This window comes from Tinamus guttatus, unplaced genomic scaffold, assembly GCF_059628265.1.
Source record: "Tinamus guttatus ecotype Peru unplaced genomic scaffold, ASM5962826v1 Tinamus_guttatus_pri_ptg000327l, whole genome shotgun sequence".
NCBI lineage: Eukaryota > Metazoa > Chordata > Aves > Tinamiformes > Tinamidae > Tinamus > Tinamus guttatus.
The window spans coordinates 4,327,259-4,350,349 of NW_028288861.1; the positions used below are offsets into that span (position 1 = coordinate 4,327,259).

Below are 23,091 nucleotides of genomic sequence, written 5' to 3' on the forward strand. Positions count from 1 at the left end.
CTTGCCTGTCTAATATTAACATTTGCATTACTGATTTGTGTTAAATTGTGACATATGAAAAAGGATATGCTTAGACTTCTCTGAAGCAATTAATCTGAGGGGAAGATTAGGTAACATCTTGCTAGAATGCTGTGCCTATGAATGTAAGTGGCAATTTTTTGTGTGGATTATTCTCATCTTGGATTGCTGATAGATTTAAGATTTTTAATTCTTACATGATTTTCTTATCACATACCTCCAGTGCTGCAGTTATTACTTGGCTTGATCTCAAGGACTGACAACCTGAATAACTCCTCTACCTGTACTGCCAGTAGTCTTTCAGGTGAACTATTTCTTACTTGGTGAAGGAGTTCCGCTTGCGTACCTTGTCCTCCAACAGAGTAGTTAAAGATTTGTCTTGCCGTGTGAACAGCGAACGTGTGTGTTGTGAAACGTGTGTCACTGGCAGGGACTGTGGCAGTTTTTGTGTGACTCGGACTTCGTTATTAAGTCACTTCCCAATACGTGACAGTTTGGATGAGTTCAGTTCCAGTGGCTTCTCCTTCCCTCTTCCTTGGATGTTGTGTGCAGTGCAGCAGGAAGGAGCAGGATCTGCCTGCCCCTTTCAGCTTCCTGCCCAGGTTCTTTTCCCTCTTGATGACAGCAGCTGTAATTTCCTGGCAAGCCTCACTGTTAAGTTTTCTAGGGCTGTTACCTTGTGTTGTTTTATTTGACACCTGGTCATTTTCTGTCAGTGTCCTTGAGAAATCCTTCCAGTAATTTCTTCCTATGAGTATTTCCTTTTTTTTTTGCATATTCTCTCTCTCTTTAAGAGGAAGAACTTCTGTCCTGTAGAGAGGGTAAGAGAGTCTCCTACAAGTCTATGCAAAGTGACCCTCCAACAGATTTAAATGGGTGCTTCTTCTCTGCTTAAGGAGGAAGGATTTTGTGTTTGGCTTGGATTAGTGCTCGGGTGGAGAGCTACAGAACCACAGACCAGCTGAGGCTGGAAGGGCCCTTTAGAGAGAGTCCATCCACCCCCAACTCAGGCAGGGTCACCTCGAGCAGGTTCCCCAGGCGTGGAGGCTCTCCAGCCTCTCCGGACAACTTGTTCCAGATTCAGACAGAATTCCTGTGTTTCAGTTTGTGCTGCTGCCTCTTGTCCTGCACGGGGCACCCTGAAAACAGCCTTTGCACACTGACCTCAGGCGTGTGTACACATCGGTGAGGCCCCCCCAGGAACAGCTGCAGCTGTCTGAGCCCTTCCTTGTGCAAAGGACCCTCTCCTGCCTTGACCAGCTCGGTACCAACCAGCCCTCCTGCTGGCCAGCTCGGATTGCAGCGGAGATACTTGCTCAATCAACGGGATTGTTTCGTTCCTGTCCCCCAGCTTTTCCTCCCGGCCTGTGTGTGCGGTTGGCAGTGAGTGAGCAAAACTGCAGTTACTTAAAGTAAATGGAACATCTGCTTCACATCAGTGCTTCTTAGAACAGTTGGCTCTTTGGGAAATAGCCGTCTCATTGATGTGGCATATCTGGGAAATCTGTCAAAGGGTAACCAGTATTCTCTAGGGCTGTTCAGTAATCAGTGTGAAATTTAATTTGGTGTTCATCTAATTCCCAGTGAACCAGGGTTAAGAAAAAAACAAATTAGCACCTTTACTAGAAATTTTGGTCAGTTGTCTACTGAAGAAGCAGCTAATCAGGTTTGTTTTGCCAGACCGATCCATCTCTGATCTCTGTCATTCATACTTCTGTCACATCAACAGGAGAATGTAGAAATTTTTATATTGCTGCTATTTCTCATATTCAGACTTCCTCATGTGATAGAAGCAAATTTCCAGAGTTTTGTCAGGATTTTCAGTTTGGCTTGTTTTCCTCCAGGAGTGCCAGGTACGCGCTGGAAGTAACTGGCCCAGACCCTTGAGGAGAGCAAGTCCCACTGCACATGTGCCATAAGGGCTTCTGATTAGGCTCAAAGAGTAGCAAAAATGCTCACCCACAGGGAGATCTTTGCTGCAATTGGTCTCGTTTGGTTAGTAGCCTTAGCCAAATAGCTGTGAAGCTCCATAAGGTCAAGAAGTGCAGTTTGTGCTCAAAATAAGTTTACGACTGTAAATCTATTTTTATATTTTAAAATCTTTCCTACTTGAAGTGTAAGAACAGCATTTTATTAAAAAGTTAAATATTTAACAGATACTATAGGAAATTATTTAGCATTTTTTTCATCATACACTATTACCATTTGAATAAATTTGTCTTAAACAGCACACCAGCTAACATAATATGTGTATTGCCAAATTCAACACTAATGTATTTATCTTAATAAAATGAAGATTCCAGATTTCTTGACAATCCTTTGTTAGATGCCTTTTGTCTGGAAAAATATTTCCAACTTAGATGCACTGAATTTTGCTCCTTTTGAGGAGACACTGGTGCGGTGAAGTGCAGGGAGCGAGTGACGGTTTCGTTGGCGCTCGCTGTGTTTCTCGGCGCAGGGGCAGAGGGCAGCGCAGCAGCCTGAGGGCTCCGCGGAGCCGGAGCAGAAGCCGAGCGCTCGGCCAGGCCCCTAGGCAGGTGCTGGCTAGTAAGGCTTTGTAGCACTGGGAACCTTCGCTGTGATGCTCCATTCCTGTGTTCAAATCCTCAGAATTGTCTGTGATGGAAGTTGTGTTTTTCTTTAATCTTTGAAATGAGTCTTTCTGTTTGGTTAGGTAGAAAGGCCGGGGTCTGGTGGCTGGGTGTGCGGGGCCTGGCTCCTTGCGCAGATGCGCCGCGTTGCAGCCCTGCGTGTCGCGCTCACATCTTCGTGAAGCTTCAGCCTCGCTAGGTCCGAGCCACGGGGGACCATCCTCCTCCTCCTCCTCCCCCTCCTCCTCCTCTTTAAAAAGAACCTGTGCGGCTCGGCCCTCGTGCCTGCTCTGTCAATATGGCGCAGTACGGGAAAAGCTTTCTTTTCCAAAATTTGTCAGATAAGTTTATTCTAAACACTTCCCTCTTTGGTATGAATGAATTACTGCAAGACTCCAATCTGAAGCAGTTATTTCGGTGCAAGCCCTTTGGATCCAAATGGAAGACCGCCAGTTTCTCTCCAGGACGATGCTGGAGCACATTTAGGAGTTTCCAGCATCTATGAGCACTAACCAACTGCCTGGTTGTCCAGGAGCTTCGAGGTTCAGTGTAAATTTGCCTTCATGTGCACGTCAGCATCATTCTGTCTGACTACAGCATAGCAGGACCTGTCGTGGCATGTAGGTTTTTCTCAGCTCTGGTTTCGCATTCCAGTCTTCCTTTGCCTAATAGGAGATTTTACATTTGATACGAAAGTTACTTAAGCATCAGTTTTCTGAGAGTAAGTTCTTATAATGAAAGCCTTATTTTTTCTGTTAATTTGCATTTAAAAATCATTAAAAGTAGTCTTGATCAGTAAAGCTTAGATCTCTTTTTAAAAGTCTCTAAATACTCCTTCACAATAGAAAAGATGTTAATTCTAACACTTACTCTTAAACAGACTCGAAAGCTAGATGTGTATTTTGAATATGAGGAAAAAATAATGAGCAAATCCACTCTGGATAAATCTCTGCTGGACATGATTTCTGACCCAGACGGTAAGTACTTTGAATCCGAACTTGGTGTAAACTTTGTTAAGAGATGCACTAGATCAATACCTTCTATGACATTAGGTTTGGAAGGTAAATAGTGTATGTTTGTTGTAAGCTATGCAAGACTTATAAAGAAAAACTTTTTTTTTTTTAACTAATTTTAGTAGCAGTCTAAAGAGTTTACTATTTAAGTCGAGTAGCATCTGAAAATTATTGGAAATTTTGTGCAGCTCAAAATCCCTTCCTAGATCCTGATGTTTGAAGGTCAAATACACTTTGTGCTTTCCCAGTGCTTACTAGTACAGCATGAAACTGTGTCACCCTAAATACTGTTCTGTTAGAGTTTTACATTCTTAGAAATCATATCGTATAAATCCTGGTGTGAAAATGGATACGTGCATCACAGGATGCATGTAGGCAGCTTCGCTCCTCTGAGGGAAAGGATGGAAGGAGCTTCCCCCAAAGAGGGGAAGCCAAATCGGAACTACTCGAGCTGCACAGGGCTCTCGTGTGGCTGGGTCTGCAGCAGCAGCCAATGTTACTGCGTGCCTGACGTTCCGTGAAGCCCTGTCGCTTGTACTAGACCTTGCAAAGTTTGGAGTTTCTGGAAACAGTGTATAGAAGTGCTACAGCGCATATTTCTTTATCTTTTCCTGTTTTGCCTACAGAGTCAAAGGCAGTAAAAGAAATAATACATGGTCGATGGAAGTTCTAGCTAAAGTTTTACATAGGTCAGATCCGGTCGGGACTTGTAGAAAATCTGCGGTCAGGCATAGTAATTCAACACAGATCCCTGTTGTTACAGTAAAATTACTATGAATGTGTAATATTAATTAAGAAGCTCCGCTTCTGCTTAGCATTAGTGCAAACTATTCCTTTTTTATGTTTAGTACTAATTGTTCAAGTGCTATTTTGATTTTCTTTTATTTGCACAAACGGCTGGTGCTTATACATGAAAGTGGAGGTGATTGTGCTCTCTAGTATTTCCTGCTGGATCAGTTACTGTCTCTGAGCCCCTATTTCCTATGTGTTTTGGATTGTTTTCTTTAGAATGTCAGTTTATGTAACAAAAGGCTTTAAGTGACAGCACAGAGGTTTTTTAAGGGCATGCTGTCTTGTACAAATGCCTGGCTTCCTATTGAGTGATTCATTGTGAGGTACCAACAGAAAACATTTATTTTGAAGGAATAATGCATGAAGTCTTCCAGCACATTCAGTGGTGAACTGTTTGTTTGTGTTATCTGTGGGGTACTCCTCTCGAGGACAGTGATTTCTGCAGTTTTTCACAGCAGCCTGTTGACCACTTCAGTCTCCCATTTCCTCCCTTCTTACGACCATGTAGCTAATCCACAATTAGCTGCCTCCGGGTTCAGTGGACACTGTTGACAAGACCCGAGTTACTGCATAGTTGAGCAGCAGCCCCAGAGGCTTCCTGGGCGGTTGTGGACGGCGACTGAAGTTGTTTCTGTCCGGGGTTCGCCGGGTTCCGTTCGTCCGAAGCCCCCGGGGCCGCTCCTCGGGGTGCAGCGCTGGCGGCTGCGCCGGCCGGGTCCGTTGATCGCAGCCGTGATGGCATCGTTGGGCTGCTTGGAGGAACGTGCTCCTCCCTTGCAAAGTGGTTTTCTCATTTAGTAAAGGTACAAGGTATAATCACTTTTTCCTCCCCCCCCTCCAATTTATTATTTTTGGTAAGACAAAATGCCAGTTATGTTGCTGCTGGACACTACATGCCGTCCAGTGAGCACAAACCTTCCAGGAGACTAGTAATGCAGGAATCTGCTCACTCCAGGACAGGCTGCCTGGTGCCAACCAGCTTCAGTGCAAACTGAAACTTAGTGATCAGCAAAGTACTGAGGATATAAATGGGCTCGTTTGGAGCCAAGTTTGGGCAGGTACGCTGTGTGTTTCAGACACTGGAGGTGATTTTTGCCCAAGTAGTTTCCACATGAGCATCTACCTTGAAAGCTGGCTTTTGCTTCTGGTAATGCAAATTTTCTTTGATTCTTGTTCTTCTGATATATTAGTATTTGATAGAGATTAATAATATTTATTTTCCACAAATATTATACCAACTCATAAATGGTCATCACAAGAGCAGATGGACCAAGGAATGGACTGCTTAACTTCTGCCAAACTAAATAAATTCTCACTTATAAACAGTGTTACATTTTAATTCAGATGACCGCCCCCCCCCACTGACAACAGGATTGCTGCATTCTCTAGTGCAGAAAAAAAAAAGATTAACTCTTTCCTACCCCACGAGTGTAAAAAAAAAAAAAAAAAATTGCCTCTTTCTTGCTGTCCTATATGTAAAGGTATCAGACTTTTTAAATGAAGTATTACATTACAGATTTTTTAGTTTGTTTCACCAAGTTTTGGTTCTGAATTAGTACTTTTAAACCTTTTATTTTGCTAACAGTGATTTTGGTCTTCTAGAAACTAGTAGACGCTGTTCAGAATTTGATACAGTTGCTTAGAATCGAACTGACCCATGACCATGTCTTAGTGTTTTGATGCGGCAAAGATTAGTTTTAATTCCCATTGATAATTGTTCCCAAAAATTCCTAGCAATGTTTTTCCCCAGGAGTGAGGTGATAGTAAGTGATTCAGGGGTAAAATACTTCCTGAAGACGGAAGTTCTTAAATTCCTGGAAATTTAAGCTGTCCTCTTGCTGACTGAGGCTTCACTTAAGTGCTTTTGCAGCATTTGCAGCCTCCATCAATGCCGTGGAGGCTGCAGAAACAGATTGTAGAAAAAAATGTGCTGTGGCTTTTACTTTTAAGCCTTCTATTTAGTCTCTTTCACTTTGCAGTCGTCTCATACAATGGGACTTAGTGCCATTAGGAAACTTGTGACTTTGTGTACTGCTTGAAAGAATGCTCTAGGCAAAACAGGAAAGTGTGAATAAACCTTCAGGAACAATGATCCAATCTAACCAATTTTTCAATAAATTTTTTGAATTTTTTTTAAACATTTTATATTCTGAACCAGTCCATAGACTTTTTAAATGCATAATAATCATCATCATAGCTAAAAGTCTGAGTGTGTGTGTATATGTGTGTGTGTGTGTGTGTATATATATATATATATACATATATATATATATATAAACCTGAAAAATAATAACATAGTTGCATTGTTACAATTTTAGAGTGTTTTCTCTCTTTTGTTCCCTGCAGCAGGAACTCCCGAAGACAAAATGCGATTGTTTCTTATCTATTACATCAGCTCAGCTCAGGCGCCTTCAGAGGTACGTGCCCTCCAGCTTGCAAGACCAAACCCTGCCTGGCAGCATTTTCCTGCATTGTCTGAGTTGTGTTTCGACTTCTCTTTAAAGAAAACTAGGAAATGCCAATGTAATATTAAAACTTTAAACAAATGTTGTAGTACTACCAGGAAATCTGTCTGCTCTCAAAGCTTTAGGTAGGCTTTTGAAGGATATGAATGACTACTAAGAATGAAGAAATCATCTAAGTCTTTTAAAAACTGTCTTCTTTGAAATATTTAGTTCAGAATTCCCCCAAAGCACATCCTGCTATGCTTCCTGTTACTGTGCTCCACTGCTCTATAAAAGTAAATGCAACAAAATGTTAATATGATTCTTCTCACCTGGTGCTTGTACATTCAGAAATGTAATTTGGTCTGTTGACTTGTAGATACATAAAGGAAATGCTTCTTGTTCACATATATGAATAAGTCCAGAAGAAATTTCTTAGTATTTCTCTTGAGTTTATGAAGATGTATTTCAAGCTTTGTCATTACACTACACAGTTGAAATGTGATATACAGAATGAATGTAGACAACATGGAATCATTATCAATTCAATTATTTATTGTATTTACTTTGAATATTCTCTACAAATGTATTCTAACTCTTCATCATTTTATTTTATTTATTTCATTATTTAATTCCACAACTACTGCTAAAATTAATGAGAGGTACATTTTAATTTGCATCTTCATATGTTGTTTATATATTATTTAGTTGAGGATAAGTATTTAGTTAAGTCTTTTCACGTAGAGAGAGTTTAGAGTGGTCTAAACCAGATGCAATTCTCCACTTTGTCTTTTCAGGTTGATTTGGAGCAGTATAAAAAAGCGTTGCTGGATGCAGGGTGTAATCTTGCTCCTTTGAGCTACGTGAAGCAGTGGAAGTGAGTGTCAGATCTTATTCTCACGACTGGGGATATAATTAGGTAGTTTTATAGAACTCGGGAGTGATATCAAAGAATTATGTGTTACTCTGATACCTTGTAAAGTCTCCTTAAATACCCATTCTGGCATAATGTTTTATTGTTATAGTTTTGGTAATACATGCAAGACTTATTTTAAAACTATGCTTTCGTGGTGCCAGACCTCTACTGAGCACAATGCAAAGCAGGGTCCTTAATGATCCAAAGCACTAACAACTTAAGGAGATTCGGTGAAAAGTTGGGTTAGTTCAGACACCACGGGTTTTTTTTTGTGCTAAAAGGGCTGTGATTCCTATCAGTTATTCTAGTTTTATGTGTTACAGAAATAAAAATCTTTAAATCTAGTCCCTTTTACTTTCTTAAACATTGTGTGTGGCTATGATGAGATGAGAGTGATGCATGTAACGAAATAGTTACTTCCTGAACAAGTTTGAGAAGCAGAAATGTTTTTTACTTTCAAATGACCAGAGTGGAGCATTCTGCAGCAGGATATGTCATGAGATGAAGCATTTGATTTCTACCCCTGCTTTCACAGGGCTTTCACTAAGATGGCTTCAGCTCCCACCAGCTATGGAAACACTACACCTAAACCTTTGGGGTATGTTTTTCATTCATTTTCTGTAAGCCTTTGGATTCAGTTACCTTATTTTACAAATATTCAAATATGTGATCAGTGCTGTGCAAGGCAAAGAATAAAACATTTTTCCATCTCCAAAAAGTTTAAAGCCAAAATTACAAGCACAAATCACTTTTGTAGCCCATAAACAGTTCACAGGACTTGCTCTTGAGAAAATACAAGGGTCTGTGGCTAAATCTCAGAAGTAACTTGGTACAGTGGCATCTGTGCCTGCATGAGAAATGTTTAGGCTTCCAGAGGAGTATTTATTACCAAGAGATAGGTCTACGGCAGCCACCGTGCTGAGCCTGATAGCAGAAATACAGAACATTCCTGTGCATCCAAAACTAACTCCCTCCAGGGCTTAGAGACAGACTGGGATGTAAGAATGTCCTGTTCTTCCCTTAGGATCTCCTGGGTTTGGTGTCTGGCATCATACTGAAAGGTAGAGTGACTCGTTTCAAGACACGACCAGAGAGTCCGTGACTGTTCATGTGCTGTGGGTACCTGTTCCTCATCTAGAACACAGGGTACAGGACCTGAGTCACTCTGTTCTTGAGAGGATTTGAATTTTCACTCCTGATCTTTCAAAAAAGCCCTGTCACAAGGAGGCTTTATGGTAGTATGCTTAGGAATTTGAAAAGTCGGAATAATAAAACAATTTCCTGATGACTTATTTTTTTTTCCCTTCAAAGATGATAGATTTTGGAAAAAAAAGTATACAAACTTTAACTACAGGGATTGAAAGGCCTCCTCCTTTACGTTAAGCCACTTTTTTGGGTGTGTCTGTCAGTTTTATAATGGTATGTGAAATCCCTTGGAAGTTGTACTCCAAAATTGTTCATAATGAGCAAAAAAAAAAAAAAGGATGAAGTGAGCATTTAACTTAGACATTTTCTTTATTTTGTTCTTTTTTCAGTCTGTTTTCACGTGTTATGAATACAGGATCACAGTTTGTGATGGAAGGAGTGAAGAACTTGGTACTGAAACAACAGGTAAGTTCAAAGACAAAAAATTTAGAGCTACTAAGTCTGTAGTGACTTAGTAGGTATTGTGAACACTTAGAAAAATTACTCATTACCTCTGTGAAATTGTAATGAAATTAGTCGTGTGTTTAAAGAAACTGCTGGCAGATAGATTTGTCACTTCATAGCTTCCAGCTGTCAGTCAAGTAGTGACTAAAGATCAAATGTCTTTGAGTCCCTCCATTTATAAGGAATCAGATCCCAGCATGTGGGTGATTAAGACTGATTTCAGTCTGTCAGGTGACAATAACTTAATATTTACTGAATATTGATTATTAAAAATTTTAACTTTGAAATACGTGAACATCAGGATTTCTAAGAAAAAAGATTTAGTCATGTAATTATTTTCAGTGGAAGCAACAGAAATTTAGAAATAAACCATGTGGTAAATGCCTTTGGTTGTGTAATGTCAGTACTTAACAAAATGAAATTTCAACTCAAGTTAAATCATACATCTGCTTGACATGGTTAATCTGATCATAGATGTTGTTTCTTTAATCATTTTAATACATAATCGATGCATGAAAAGTATCAGCTATCACATGAAAGTTTTAAAATTGGCTTTTACAGTTTTTTAAGGTAGTCAATGAAAGTAATTCTGCAGGAATTTGAAAGCAGTGCAATGTCGTGAAATGCAGTTGAGAAAAATGTTTTAAATTTGAAGCTTGCCTTTTTATATAGAGCTTCAGATAAACTGGTTATTAGTAGGTAAGAATTTCATTCTATAAGAGAAGGTTATTTTCTTTCTTCCAAAGTGTGGTAAGGATGGTGTCTTACCTGGAATCCTTTTCTTGCTTATTTCTTCTGTCCATGTTACTAGTTCATGTGAAACTTTTATTTATTTTTCATACAGAGAATCTGTGGAATTCAAGGTTAAAGGACTGGATGTTAATAAATGTTCTTCATAATGGTGCAGTTAGTTAACTACCTCCTGTCAAAATCCCATGCGCATTTTTTTGGTACAATGAGAATTTAAAGCTTTCCTACAATAGGACTGACCATTTCAGTGGCTAGTGGGCAAGCTCGTACAAACTCAGAAGTCTTCCAGTCTGGACGGGTTGCTTGTTTAAAGAGAATTGAGGGGAGTTATGTTAATTATGCACTGCTAAGGAAAATACTGTGCTTCATAGCAAAGACTTGGTTTTGGTTCAGTAATTTTCTTAATGTAGCTTTATTATAATGTAAGTAGACTATTCTTTTGCAGAGTAGATAACTTGGATATTGATTAAAACTGCTCAACCTCTTCCAAACATGGCAGCAGAACAGTTTAAAGTACCTTCAAATGTTCTGTTGACACATGGCTCTAATGTTTTGCATGGTGAACATCTTACTCCGTAAACTGGAGTGTGTCTGTGTACAGCAACCCCTTCAGTATTCCATTAGTCCCTCATTCTGTTTCACAGAATCTACCAGTCACGCGTATACTGGACAACCTCATGGAGATGAAGTCAAACCCTGTGAGTATGAAATCTTTAAGCTGTGGTGTGTAATAGTCATGACAATTCTTTGTTCTTGATAGAGCACTTAAATGTAATGGTGCTCTGTCTCAATGATGGAGCCATTTTTGTAGCTATTGCATGAGAATTTTTACCATAAAAATGGTTTGCTTATAATAATTATTTATAGATGACAACTTATTTTACATTATTGATGTGTTTATCACTTTCTTACTATATTTCTGTTAAGGGAAGTGAGAGTGGAAGCAGTTTTTGAGTTCTTGGCTTCTAATATTCTTGTAGTGTACCCAGTTCCTGTTGCTTTTAAGTTTTTCTGGGGCCTGAAATTTTCTTTTTCACAAGATAACTTTTTTTTTTTTTTTTTGCTCAAGAGTGTGATTTCAGATGTTTAGCAGTTATTAAGTATATTGCATAAAATTGGGCTTTCCATGTCTTTAAAGCTATTTATGAGAAAATAGTATTATCAGTCTTTCAGTTTGCAAGCACTTTTGGTTTTGTGTCAGAAATGTCCTTGTTTCTCCCTGTTTCTATGAAAAATTACTCAGATTTGTCTGAGTTTTATAAACTTTTGAAAAACTTAAATTTTAGATGCACGGTCAAAAGAGTTGCCAAAATTTAAAACAACAGCAACAAAAAAGCCCCAAATCATGTCTACATAGTGTATGGCCAAAGCTGCTTTATTCTCACTATATACTGAGTTCATTCAGCACTCTTCCATATGAGCATGCTGTACCTGTCCTTGTTCTGCAAAATCCTGTTTGGAAAGTTACTTAAAAAGCATTAGCATGCCTGCCACATTTCACTGGTCTTCCTGTTTTAATTACATTAGGAACAGCTAGAGCTGCACCTGTAGTATCTCACACTGGTTTAGCTGTACGCCTAGAAAGATGTAAGGGAAAGGGGAAATTGCTTTGACCTCATCATTTGAGCAACATTCTTGGCACTACGGAAGCAAGTTTTTACATTATTTTACTTACCCGTGTTTTTAAAGAAGTACAAAGGATACATGGACTGGCAATACTGAATTTTGGCACTAGCTGAATTTTCACCCATAGCTTAACCGTATCTCACACTTTCTCGCTCTTCAGGCTGGGCCCTTTGTATCCACTGGTCCCTCTCTGCATCGCTAGTAGGTTACGCCTGCCCTTTAGTTGGTGCTGCCCTGGTCAGGTGCCTGTCCTTTCCTGAGCTACCAAATCCAGCGAGTTTAATGATAGGTTTTACTCTTTACTGCACTGGTTATGACAGAAGGGCAGGTATGCTTGGTTTAATAATAAGTACTAATCATGTGTAATAGGGAGATAAGTAATAGTAAAACAAAAAAGTAATCAACATGCAGGTAGTCCCACCTTTTCTTAAGCTTTATGGATAACATATGTAATGGCTGTTTGTTAGGCAAAACATTTGCTTTTGGTTAAAGAACCAAGAAATTTATGTTTTCAGGGCTAAGTAAGTGGAGTTGTTAAGGGCATATAAGCATATGCAAGTTTTGGAAACGACATGCTGTGCAGTACAGCGCTGTTCCCGTGAGGTTCTGCTCTCCTTTACCTTCTATCCAGCTCCAGCATTCCTGCAAACCTACCTGTGAAAAAAGGTAGATGAAAGAAAAACGTCAACAAGTTTGAAAAGACCTTTTAGCCTATTTTATATAGTCATCCAGTAGAGGTCACTCAGAATGCCTAATAAGCTACTGGTAGTAGATGAAAGTAAGTGAAAACTGGAAAAAAAAATCTGATAAACACCAGCTTCCTCAGCCTTTAAATATAGAAACTGGTCTGGAGAAGTTTGCAAGTAAGTCAGTCACGCACTTTAGTTTTCTTCACTTGATACTGTCAAATTGCACTCAGTAGAGAACAGCCTAGATGAGATTATATTTGGAGAAAACATCAATCTTCTTTCTTGAAAAAACAGAGATTGAGGCAGCCCTTCAGACCAATGCCTCATATCTACTATCATGTCAGACACTAGAATTCATGATCCAAAAAGATGTTCTATTCATCAGGCCTAAGGAGAGGCAGGAAGCCCTAAAGAACAGTTCTCTTTCTTAGTTTTCCCCGTTCAGCTAGTAGCAGAAAGGCAGGGAGGTGTCACTGTGTTACGGTTACGCCTGCTGTTGGCTCACCAGGAGGACAGTGTGCACATTTATACCCACGTGGTCTCTGTTCTGATGGTCGACGTCCTCTGCATCCTCAGAGTGGACAACCCAGGGTCCTGCTCGCAGAGGGAGTTTAAAAAGAAAATGTCTGTAATTCAGTGAGTCTTACTAGCTCTCCACAGTGATCAGTGTATGAGACCATACAGAGAACATTTTTTTTTTTTTTTTTACAAAATTACACTTTTTTACACTTTTATGCAAAATTAAAACAGATTTTTCAGTAGTCATGCTAATTGCATGTAAATAAATTTCAATTGTATCGTTGCTTATTATATTTAGCATAAGGCAGCATACTAAAGGTAAAACTTGTGCCACAGCCATTCCCAACTATTACTGTCAGTTAAAATTTTTAAATTATCCCGAACAGTACGCTATGCATAACCAATACCCAGTTGTCTTTAAATGATTCTGTGTGTTACTCAAGGACTTGTCCTTCAGACAAAACAAACAGCAGGGACAACTACTGGAAGGCCAAATAAGTGCACAGTTGTGGTTTAAAAGTTTTTCATAAGCAGGAACAGAAAGAACAACTCTTACTGATAAAAATAACATCCTGTAATTTTTTTGAACTATCCTGTAAATCAAGAAGAATTATTTCTGCTCTACAGAACTATCAAAACACAGAGGTCCTGCATGTAGCGCACAAATGAAATCAACTTAACTCCTGCATGCAATTTATCTGTAAACTAAACTTCACAGTACCTGGCTGAAAATGCAGGATAGAAAGAGGGAGGCCAAATAGCTGTCAAAAGCAATTTCTAAGACACTTTATTTTTCATCTATAATAACTGGCAAAACTCTTGCCTGTTGCCAATAAAAATATTGGATGCATCTCAAAGTTTTGCATGAAAAAAAGAATTTTTGTGTAATTTAGACAGTTCTTGAAGAACTTGCTTCTTCACAAATGTAATTTTGTTTTAATAAGAGTCATAAATCATGAAATGAAAAGAGTAAGTTTCAGAATAGTAGCAGATTTTGATCTATGCTGCATTTAGCTTTCATTGCTGTAAAAGTATTTTGGTTAATAATAATCAGATATTACTATACTCTGGAAAATGTTAACATTCATAAACTCACTACATGATAGTCCTCTAAAGCTGGTGACACGTTAAGGTTTTTTTTTTTTTTTAATTATTTTTCCATCTGCTGCCTTTCTGCTGGGGATTATTATGCAACCAATACTTTTTTTTTGGAAAGTTTGTTATAGTGGATTTTAGATGAACCAGAAACAGAGTCACTTCAGTAGCATCCTTCATGGCTCTAACTTTTGTGGAAAAACCACTGTGTGTACTCTGCTGGTACAGTTCTATATAAACATGGTAATATATGTGGACATCACAACTAATCCTGTGCGATGTAACTGCTAAATGAGGGAGTTGCATAGGTCTGGATTATGTTTAATATATGAGCAAATATTTGTAAACTGAATTAAGATCTTTAAGGTTAAACGCATATTATTTAACAGGAGACAGATGACTACAGGTATTTTGACCCCAAGATGCTCCGAGGTAGTGACAGGTGAGTTTAAGATTTGCTTTCTTCCTTCTGCTACATGAAATGGATAACTAAAGAAAGAATTTCATTTTTATTTTATGTACTGACTGCACAAGGTATTTAATTATTAATTCTAAGTCAAGGTAGTTGAGCAAATTTAGTTAGAATCTGGATCAATCAGATATATTTTTGTAATATTGTTCAAAAAATTTTGTTCCAATGATAAAACATATTGCTAAAATCTACGTCTGTGGAAAGAGGAATATGTACTAACATTTAGCAATGTATTTGACATTATTAGAGTAATACCTTTAAAAAAAATCCTTGTGCATTTATTAAACTGAAGTCATTTGATACTATGCTAAAACTGTTCTATCACTTCACAGTTGAAATTTTAATTTGAATACGTTTTAAAATTTGCTAGTAATTTTGCTAAAATTAATTAAAAATTGAGTTTTTTTCCTTGTATAAACAGATACACGTTATATATTCCTGTACATATGAAAGGCTTATAATTTATATTGCCACTAAAAAGAGAGGAAAATAAGTTTATAAATTTGTAGTGAACTTACTTATTATAACTTTTGCTTCTGTGAATATTATGGCTGCTAAGCTCACCTCTAATATTCTAGAAAGGATGACGCTGCATTAAGAATTTCCATCTGAGCTGCAGGAGAATAACCAGTGCATTTAATTGCATAAGTTAATTATTGGACTAATAGATACAGTACTTGCATATTGCATATTTACAATAGCAAAAGTGGTAATGAAAAATAAATTCCATAGACTGTATGATGTAAAAGAAATACTGCAACCTTTATCATTTCAAAAATGAAACTACTTTTGAAAGCATTAAAGAAAAAAAGGACAGTATATAGTTTAATTTTAATTGTATCTTTTGTTGTTTTATTTTCCTTTTCTAGCATTTTAGAATATTTTGTCTGAGAAATCTGTTTTATTGTTTATTGCTTGTCTATACATAAAGGAGTGTTCCTACCCATTATAGGTGCTGTTTCTCTGGGTTTGAACAATTTAATGGTGTACATCTACAGCAATTCATAAGTGTGTCATTCTGTGCGACTGCAATGATTACTACAGGAAGAGTTTTAAATTTTGGTTTGAGTCTTATTTTTTAAATGAACTCGTTATATTCCCAAACCTTGTTTAAGCTTTTTGGGCTGAAGAGCCCTATGCTGGAAGTGCAGAAATTAATTTTCCTGGTTTTCTTAGTAACTTTTTAGGACTTCATAGTAGTAGGACACAGACAATACATTGCTGAAAACTTATGTTTAGAGAAAATGTTGGGAATATGTTTTAATAGTACATTTTAAGTTAATGCTGTACACTTCAATTTTTATTTAAACTGCATTGTGTAAAGTTAAAATATAGGTTGAACAGATTTATGGAGGCGTGTCTAACAAAAGTTGCCTCATCAGAATTATACCTGACATATCCATTATAAAATTATACCGGTGGGATAAGAAGTAAGTGTCTTTTTTCATTCAGTAGTTGGGTTTTAAATAGGGTAGATTGGTAGGCACCATTGCTTTATCAAAATCAAGTGCCTAGTGTCAGCTTTTGAGACATCTAATGCACAAGTCATTGACAAGTCATTTAGGTGATCCTGCCCCTCTGCTCAGCCCTGGTGAGGCCACATCTGGAGTATTGTGTCCAGTTCTGGGCTCCACAGCACAAGAGGGATGTGGAGCTGCTGGAGAGAGTCCAGCGCAGGGCTACAAGGATGATCAGGGGCCTGGAACATCTGCCCTATGAGGAGAGGCTGAGGGAGCTGGGCCTGTTCAGCCTGGAGAAGAGAAGGCTGAGAGGGGATCTAATCAGTGTCTATAAGTACCTCAAGGGAGGGAGTGAGGAGGATGGTGCTGGCCTCTTTTCACTGGTGGCCACCGACAGAACTAGAGGTAATGGCCACAGACTGAAGCACCAAAAGTTCCACAGGAACTTAAGGAAAAAATTTCTTAACAGTGAGGGTGACAGAGCCCTGGAACAGGCTGCCCAGAGAGGTTGTGGAGTCTCCTTCTCTGGAGATCTTCCAAACCCGCTTGGACACAGTCCTGTGCCACGTGCTCTAGGTGTCCCTGCGTATGCAAGGGGGTTGGACTAGATGACCTCTAGAGGTCCCTTCCAACCTTAAGCATTCTATGATTCTATGACTTTCTTTGCTTTTCCAGTTACTACTATTCTTAGTGCATCCCATGCAGTTTGAATATGTAGCTACATAAATATAATGGTCATTAAACTGAGCACTAAATCATTAAAACAAATCTGCACATCAGAGGTATTCAGTTTTCTCATAGAGAAGGGATGCTTGGAGGACAGTGTGCTGATGTGTTTTGTTCATGTGACAAGTGTCACAACCACTATAACACCACCTTAATATATATCATCCATTGTATGGTTAAAGATTTCAAATTACCTTAAATGAAATTTGAGCATGACTCTGCTATAACCAAAACTCTAGTATAACCGTTAGAGGCATTCATCTAATTCTCCCATCTAGACGGTATCTCAAGTATTTAAAGATTTTTCAAAAAAGGTAGGTTATCTGGCTTGACAAAATATTACTTGCCTAAAATGTCAGTATTCAATAGAATAACTAATGCAAAGATATTAAAAAGTGTTCCTTAAAAGGAATCATTTTGTTCTAACCTACTCCTCCCGTTTTAAGAGCTACTGGCATTTCTGCCTATTAGTTTTAAATAGAGTGGAGATCACATTACTTAAATTCAGCCTTTACAAACCAACACCTCTATATTGCATGCAGAGCCTATGTAAAGCCCAAACAGGGCTTACCCTCTTTCAGCATGGTGGAGTTGTCTCTTATTTAAACAGGAGAGAGGTAGGCTAGCAATTCTGCAGTTTGAGATTCAAAGGAGTGTATTTATAGATAGAAAAGCTGGTGTTTTTCATACACTGGGAGCTATGTTACATACAGCGTGCATTGGTCACTTCAGAGATGGGGAAAAATTTCTTGGAATAAGAGAAAAAATAACCTGGAAGGGGAAATAGGGTGTTTTGTTTTAGGATCGAAAATAGTTAGAACAGCTGGGTGTGCAGGCCAGGCCAGGGCAGCAGGCAGAGGAGTTGGGGAAGGGGAGCAGGCTGCTCCAAGGGCGCCTTAGCCGCACAGACCCTCCTCTCTGGGTACAAACCTACCCCCTGCTGACGAGGCTCTTACTAATAGCTCCTTCACTGTCCTTATGCTCAGGCTCCAGAAGGGAGCTCATAATTCAAAAGACAGCTTTAAAAATGAGGAAGTAGGATTCCTGTTTACTCATGTATCATTCCTGTGGAATGAATTGTTTTGCATAATAAATTATTTACTTAAGATGAAATAAATCTTACTTAGCAGAAAGGTAATTACTGCTCTATTTTAAATATACAGCATTCCATAAACATGATATATGGTAATTTATTTTGTGTATTTATATCAGTGTCAAATAAGATTTTGGTTAAAATGTAGTTTATTTTTTTTACAGCTCTGTTCCAAGAAACAAAAATCCATTCCAGGAGGTAAGTCATGTAGAAATCATTTTTCAATGTTTGTGCATTTTTTTTCATAAAGTAACAGTCATTTTTAATGATTATGATTAAGAAAATTAAAAGTTTTTGTTTGCAAGAACCACTTAATTTAATTACATCTAGCATTAGTTGTACTTAGCACTTACTCTGAAGTAATCTTTTCATCTTCAAAGGTCTATGAAAGCATTAACTAATCCTGGAGAAAAAAAAATAGAAAATGCTTCTGGAGGCAATTACAGGAATTAAATAATACTGTAATTGGTACTCAGAAATTTAAAACTCTCATTGTTATAGTAGGCTTTTATAAGGCTTTTCATCATATTTATGTCCTTACACAGTCAATCACTGATATAAGTGATTGTACTTTAGACAGTTCCTCTAATTAAAGGAGGAAAAAAAAATCCTCCCTTGCTATTTAATACAAATTTTATGGCAGTAATTTTCATCATTTTTAATATAAGCATTTGGAAACAGTAACCATCTTACCTACTTAAGCCTAATACTAAGTTTCAGATGGAAAAACATTTGCTTTGTCAGTGTCTTTGATTTCTCTTGAAACATCTTAGCTTTTTGTAGAAAATGATATACCATAAGGGCACAATATATGACTAGGAAAAGGTCATGGCAGCTATGACAGTAGCAACAAAGCCCATATAAAACTCGAACAGTTACAAAAGTATTTTCTGGTTTCCCATCATAATTCCTAGTGGTCCATAAAAATATTTTTAACTGTTTCTGAACACTGGAGACATCTCCACATGAAAAAAATGATATATTGAAACTTCCAAAATATCCAAAATTTTGTAGTAGCTGATGATATGTTAAAAGCTCCCAGCTTGCCTCTTTGTTTACCTATAAAAATTTTCAACTACCCTATTGCAAGTAGGAAGCCAATATAGTTTTGATTATTCTTAGAAAGAAGTGTGACTGATGAGGATGCCTGTTGCTCTCTGTTTAATGATTTGGTCTCTGTTCTAAGCTGAAATGTTAAGATTTGGTTGCATGTTCTGAATATGTGTGTGTTGCATTTTAGGCAATAGTATTTGTAGTCGGAGGAGGCAACTATATTGAATATCAAAATCTTGTTGACTACGTAAAGGTATGTCCACTTATAAAAGCTGTATGGTATAACACTGATAGCAACCAATTTTATCAGACTTTCTGCAGTCTGCAGTATATTTCATGCTTTTATTAAATTTACATATTTATTATTTGCACAATCAAGAAAAAAAAAGATGTGGAAACATCAGTAGGAAATGAGGGTTTTTAATTTTTGCTCATGTTGCTTATGTTTTGAATTGAGCTAATAAAAAGAATTCTGCCTTATTTTGTCTTTCATAATTTACTACTATACACCAGGTTTTAATTTTGCCAGAAAGGGCTGTAAGTCTTGGTCTTTACCTGTGCTAGAGAACGCAAGAAATTCAGATCCAACATAATATTTCAGTAAAAAACATATTGGACTTTCAAAAAGGACTGAGGTTATTTTATTTCAGATGTTAAGTGATTTAAACTTCTCTCTACTGATTATATAGCTATATTCCCTTTGTTTAAATGTTCTGAGTAATATTTAAAGTGTTTTTATTTAAAATTACCTGTTTAGAAGAACAAGTAGATGACACAGTGCAAGCATCCATGAAGATGTATTTTAATTACTTGGAACGCAGTGGTCCCATTTTATAAAAGACATTTATAAAAGACAGAAATAACTGTATTTGGTACAGAAATAAATGCTATTCAGTTATTCTGCTGAAAATGGGACCTGACAAAACGCCAGTTTAGATCAAAACTTGTAAGGATGAAAACAGAAGGCAGCCCCCGCCCCGCCCAGCTGACCAGGAACGTTGGCAGACTCGAGCTCAAGCGCCTGCGTACGGAGAAGAGCAGCGCAGTATCAGAAATCACTCGGATTTGAGGGTGGACGAGGGCTTGCAGCGGGCCTGCCGGCCGCCCGCTTAGCACGCGGTCACCACCATAGCGCCTTGTGCCGAAACAGCCACACGGACGCAGCAGCGCTGGGGAAGGCTCATGTGCCTGTTTTGCTCTGTAATAATTACAGCTCTAACTTCCTGTCAGAAAGGCTAACAGGTTTGCAGATAGGCTTATTCTAGGCTGGTTTTGTCTGGCCAGCTCTCCTCCCTGCTTCTCGTTTGTTAGTCATAAATGCAGAGCTGGAAGGGTTCTCCTTATCACAGGAGGCTAATAACATGGGGGGAAAAAAAAGGCAAAGTAATTTAACAGGGAAGCTGATTAACTTGTTTTCTCAAGACTATCCCTGAACTCTGAGGAACAATAGCTCAACACTGGAAATAAACTCAGTTTGAAACTACGTATTACTTGTATTTATTTTCATTTTCAAAATGCTAACCCAGCACTTTGGTAGCCTTTTTACTGTCAAGCAAGTACTGTTAAACCATTCACTGCAACTGTAGTTATTATGTATCTACCTGAATTAATCATAACCTTCTGTTTCCAAATCCTTTTACAAAAGATGCTGCTTCTAACTTCGTGATACGGGAGTGCATCACAGGCACAGGTTTCTTGGCTTTTGCCACCACCAGTAGCAAATGTGCCCTGCATTCCTTGCAGCAGTGAGCAGCTAGTCCAAGGGGCAGAGATTTGGCTGCTTTCCCTGACAGGCAGCAGAGGGGATGAGCTGCCCAGTGAAGTTGTTACCCTCCCCGTACCAGTGAGAGAGTCCAGGATTCCCCTGGGCTTAAAGGGGTAAACAGCCTTTTTTTTTTTTTTTTTGGGCCACAGTGTACAAATAATTATTCTTTTCCTGACCAACAATGTGGGACGTCATCAAGAGATGAGGTGTTTGGTTTTGGTGTACAATTAATTTTAAATTAATTTAGCACTTTGGCTACTTCCTCTTGTCTGTTCTTAGGGTAAACAAGGCAAACATGTGCTGTATGGCTGCAGTGAACTCTTTAATGCTGCACAGTTTGTAAAGCAGGTAAGTTACCTTTGGTAGTATCTCTGTAATTTTTATTACTTATATAATTGTGTGTTGAATAATTTACCTTTACATCTTTTTTTCTTTTTTTTTTCTTTTTGGTAAATTTTCAAATTGTTTTTTAGTTTAGAACATACTCTGTTATCTATATTTACTTGATTGAGTCATTGCTTTTGTTAACTTTTGCAGGCCTGTATTGTAAATGTTTGTTCCACAGGTGAATAAGTTTGCAAAAGCCTTAGCAAAACTCATGCTTTTTTTTAAAAAAAAAAAAAAAAAAAAAGGCAGAAAGGCAAAGACAAAGAAACTCCCCACACAGTTCTTGGTACTCTCTAAAAATAGCATGTCTTTTCAGGTTATTTCAGCAACTCAGAAAATTAAAATCTGACATTCAAATGTGTTTTTTGAAACCTTTGTCCTAAATATTGCTTGCTGGCTTATAGGGAACTGGCTTATAGGGAGCTCAAAGTTGTCCATATCTATTAAAAACAGTCTTTGAATGCTACTGATGAAGTTGTTTTTTTCCAATGCAAGTGTAAAATGCAAACTATTCATGTTTGGTCAGCAACTGATAGGCCTTGAGTGCCTGTCACCATCTATGCTTTTGCTTCCTGCTAACATCAGAATAAATTGTTACTCAAAACTACATTTTACTGCACTAAACTCATTCTTGTTGCACCTGAAAGAGACTAAACAAAGGGTACGTATCAGCTTACAGCTTTTCAGTCCGTTTAATTAACTTTTTCATACCTCAGAGACTGCCTGTGTGTACTGGACTTCTACCATCTAAATTTATGACAGTGTTATGTTTTTTTAGTTCAGATCCATTCCTGTAAGTGTATGTCTTAAATATTTTCTCTATTACTACTATGCCTTTGGGTGCAAGTAACAGCCCAACGCTGTAGGACAGGCAACACTTACTCTATAAAATGGCTGTTAGTTTGACTGAAAGAGTAAGATCATCAACCTAATGTTATTTTTTGTCTTTTCCTCTTTAGTTGTCCCAGCTTGGCCAGAAATAAGACTGAAACACCATTACCTGGAAGGCAGCATGACAACGAAGAATTGTTACAACACTCAGCTATCTTCACATCTATAATTCTGTCATTACATTAAAACTTAAACAGTTCCATTAATTTGATATTTTTTTTTAAAGATCTGTACTTAACATAGTGTATAACAATATTTCAAAAATAAACCTTGAAACATGCTATATTTTTGATGGGGGTCAATTTCACATTATCACTTCCTAAATACAGTATTAGCTGTGCCCTATGACAGAGTTAGCTACAAAGTTTAGCATTCTGGGCATATTGTATATAATTGTAAAATAAAAACAGTAATTTGAAGAAAAAAAAGTCAAATCTTGTTTTAGGAGACATGTTCTTACTGATAGGCTAGGCCCTCTTTAGTTAAATAACAGAAGAGGACAACTGAGTTTTAGGACCGCAGAGAAGCAGCCTTAGCATGAGAAGTACTGCTAGTGGTTGTCCTTTCAGTATCTACCAAAGCCTTATACTTGTCTTCGGGTTTGCTCAGTCTTAATCATCTTAATCATCTGAGTTGTACTTGAAGGCACTTCAATACACCCTTCTGATACAGTAATTGAGCTGTCTTCTCTAAGGTTGAATATCTGTATTTGTTTGCCTACCTTATAAAATTGTGAAAACTTTAATACTTTTTTTTTTTCCTCATGTATCTTTATTGTAACTACTTTGGCCATTCTGGAAAGAAACTAAGCCACGCCCCTAGTAAAAACTAACTTTTATATGCACACATTTAAAATACTGTTTTTATCAGTTGCATTAGGAAGAGCTGGTTTACATGTGGCCAGTAAGCCAACAAATCTTTGGGTGTAAGTAATGATAGCTATGGAGATTATGGATAAGGGAATTTAAAGAAGGCAACACTTGCTTTATAGTACCTCTCTGCCTCTAAAAACACCCTCCCAGAAAGTTGTGCTACAGGTGAAGCAATAATACAGCATAGCCTAGGTAAAGTCTGACCTACTCAAGGAAGCATTGAGCACTTACTGTAGGCGAGGAAAAGACTTAACTGTGTATTAGCAAAC

The 23,091-nt window shown here is 37.9% G+C and overlaps 1 protein-coding gene across 1 annotated transcript in view; it reads left to right on the forward strand.

Annotated features, from left to right (window-relative positions):
• SCFD1 (sec1 family domain containing 1) overlaps positions 1–22,202 on the forward strand; it is a 49,458-nt gene extending 27,256 nt beyond the window's left edge. Inside the window, exons 15-25 of the mRNA XM_088529201.1 lie at positions 3,490–3,586; positions 6,761–6,831; positions 7,656–7,735; positions 8,310–8,372; positions 9,310–9,385; positions 10,819–10,870; positions 14,491–14,545; positions 18,019–18,052; positions 19,095–19,160; positions 20,952–21,020; positions 22,019–22,202. Of these exons, the coding sequence (XP_088385327.1) occupies positions 3,490–3,586; positions 6,761–6,831; positions 7,656–7,735; positions 8,310–8,372; positions 9,310–9,385; positions 10,819–10,870; positions 14,491–14,545; positions 18,019–18,052; positions 19,095–19,160; positions 20,952–21,020; positions 22,019–22,042 (687 nt within the window). The 3' untranslated portion in view covers positions 22,043–22,202. The remainder of the gene's footprint in view (positions 1–3,489; positions 3,587–6,760; positions 6,832–7,655; positions 7,736–8,309; positions 8,373–9,309; positions 9,386–10,818; positions 10,871–14,490; positions 14,546–18,018; positions 18,053–19,094; positions 19,161–20,951; positions 21,021–22,018) is intronic.
• The last annotated feature ends 889 nt before the right edge of the window (positions 22,203–23,091 follow it).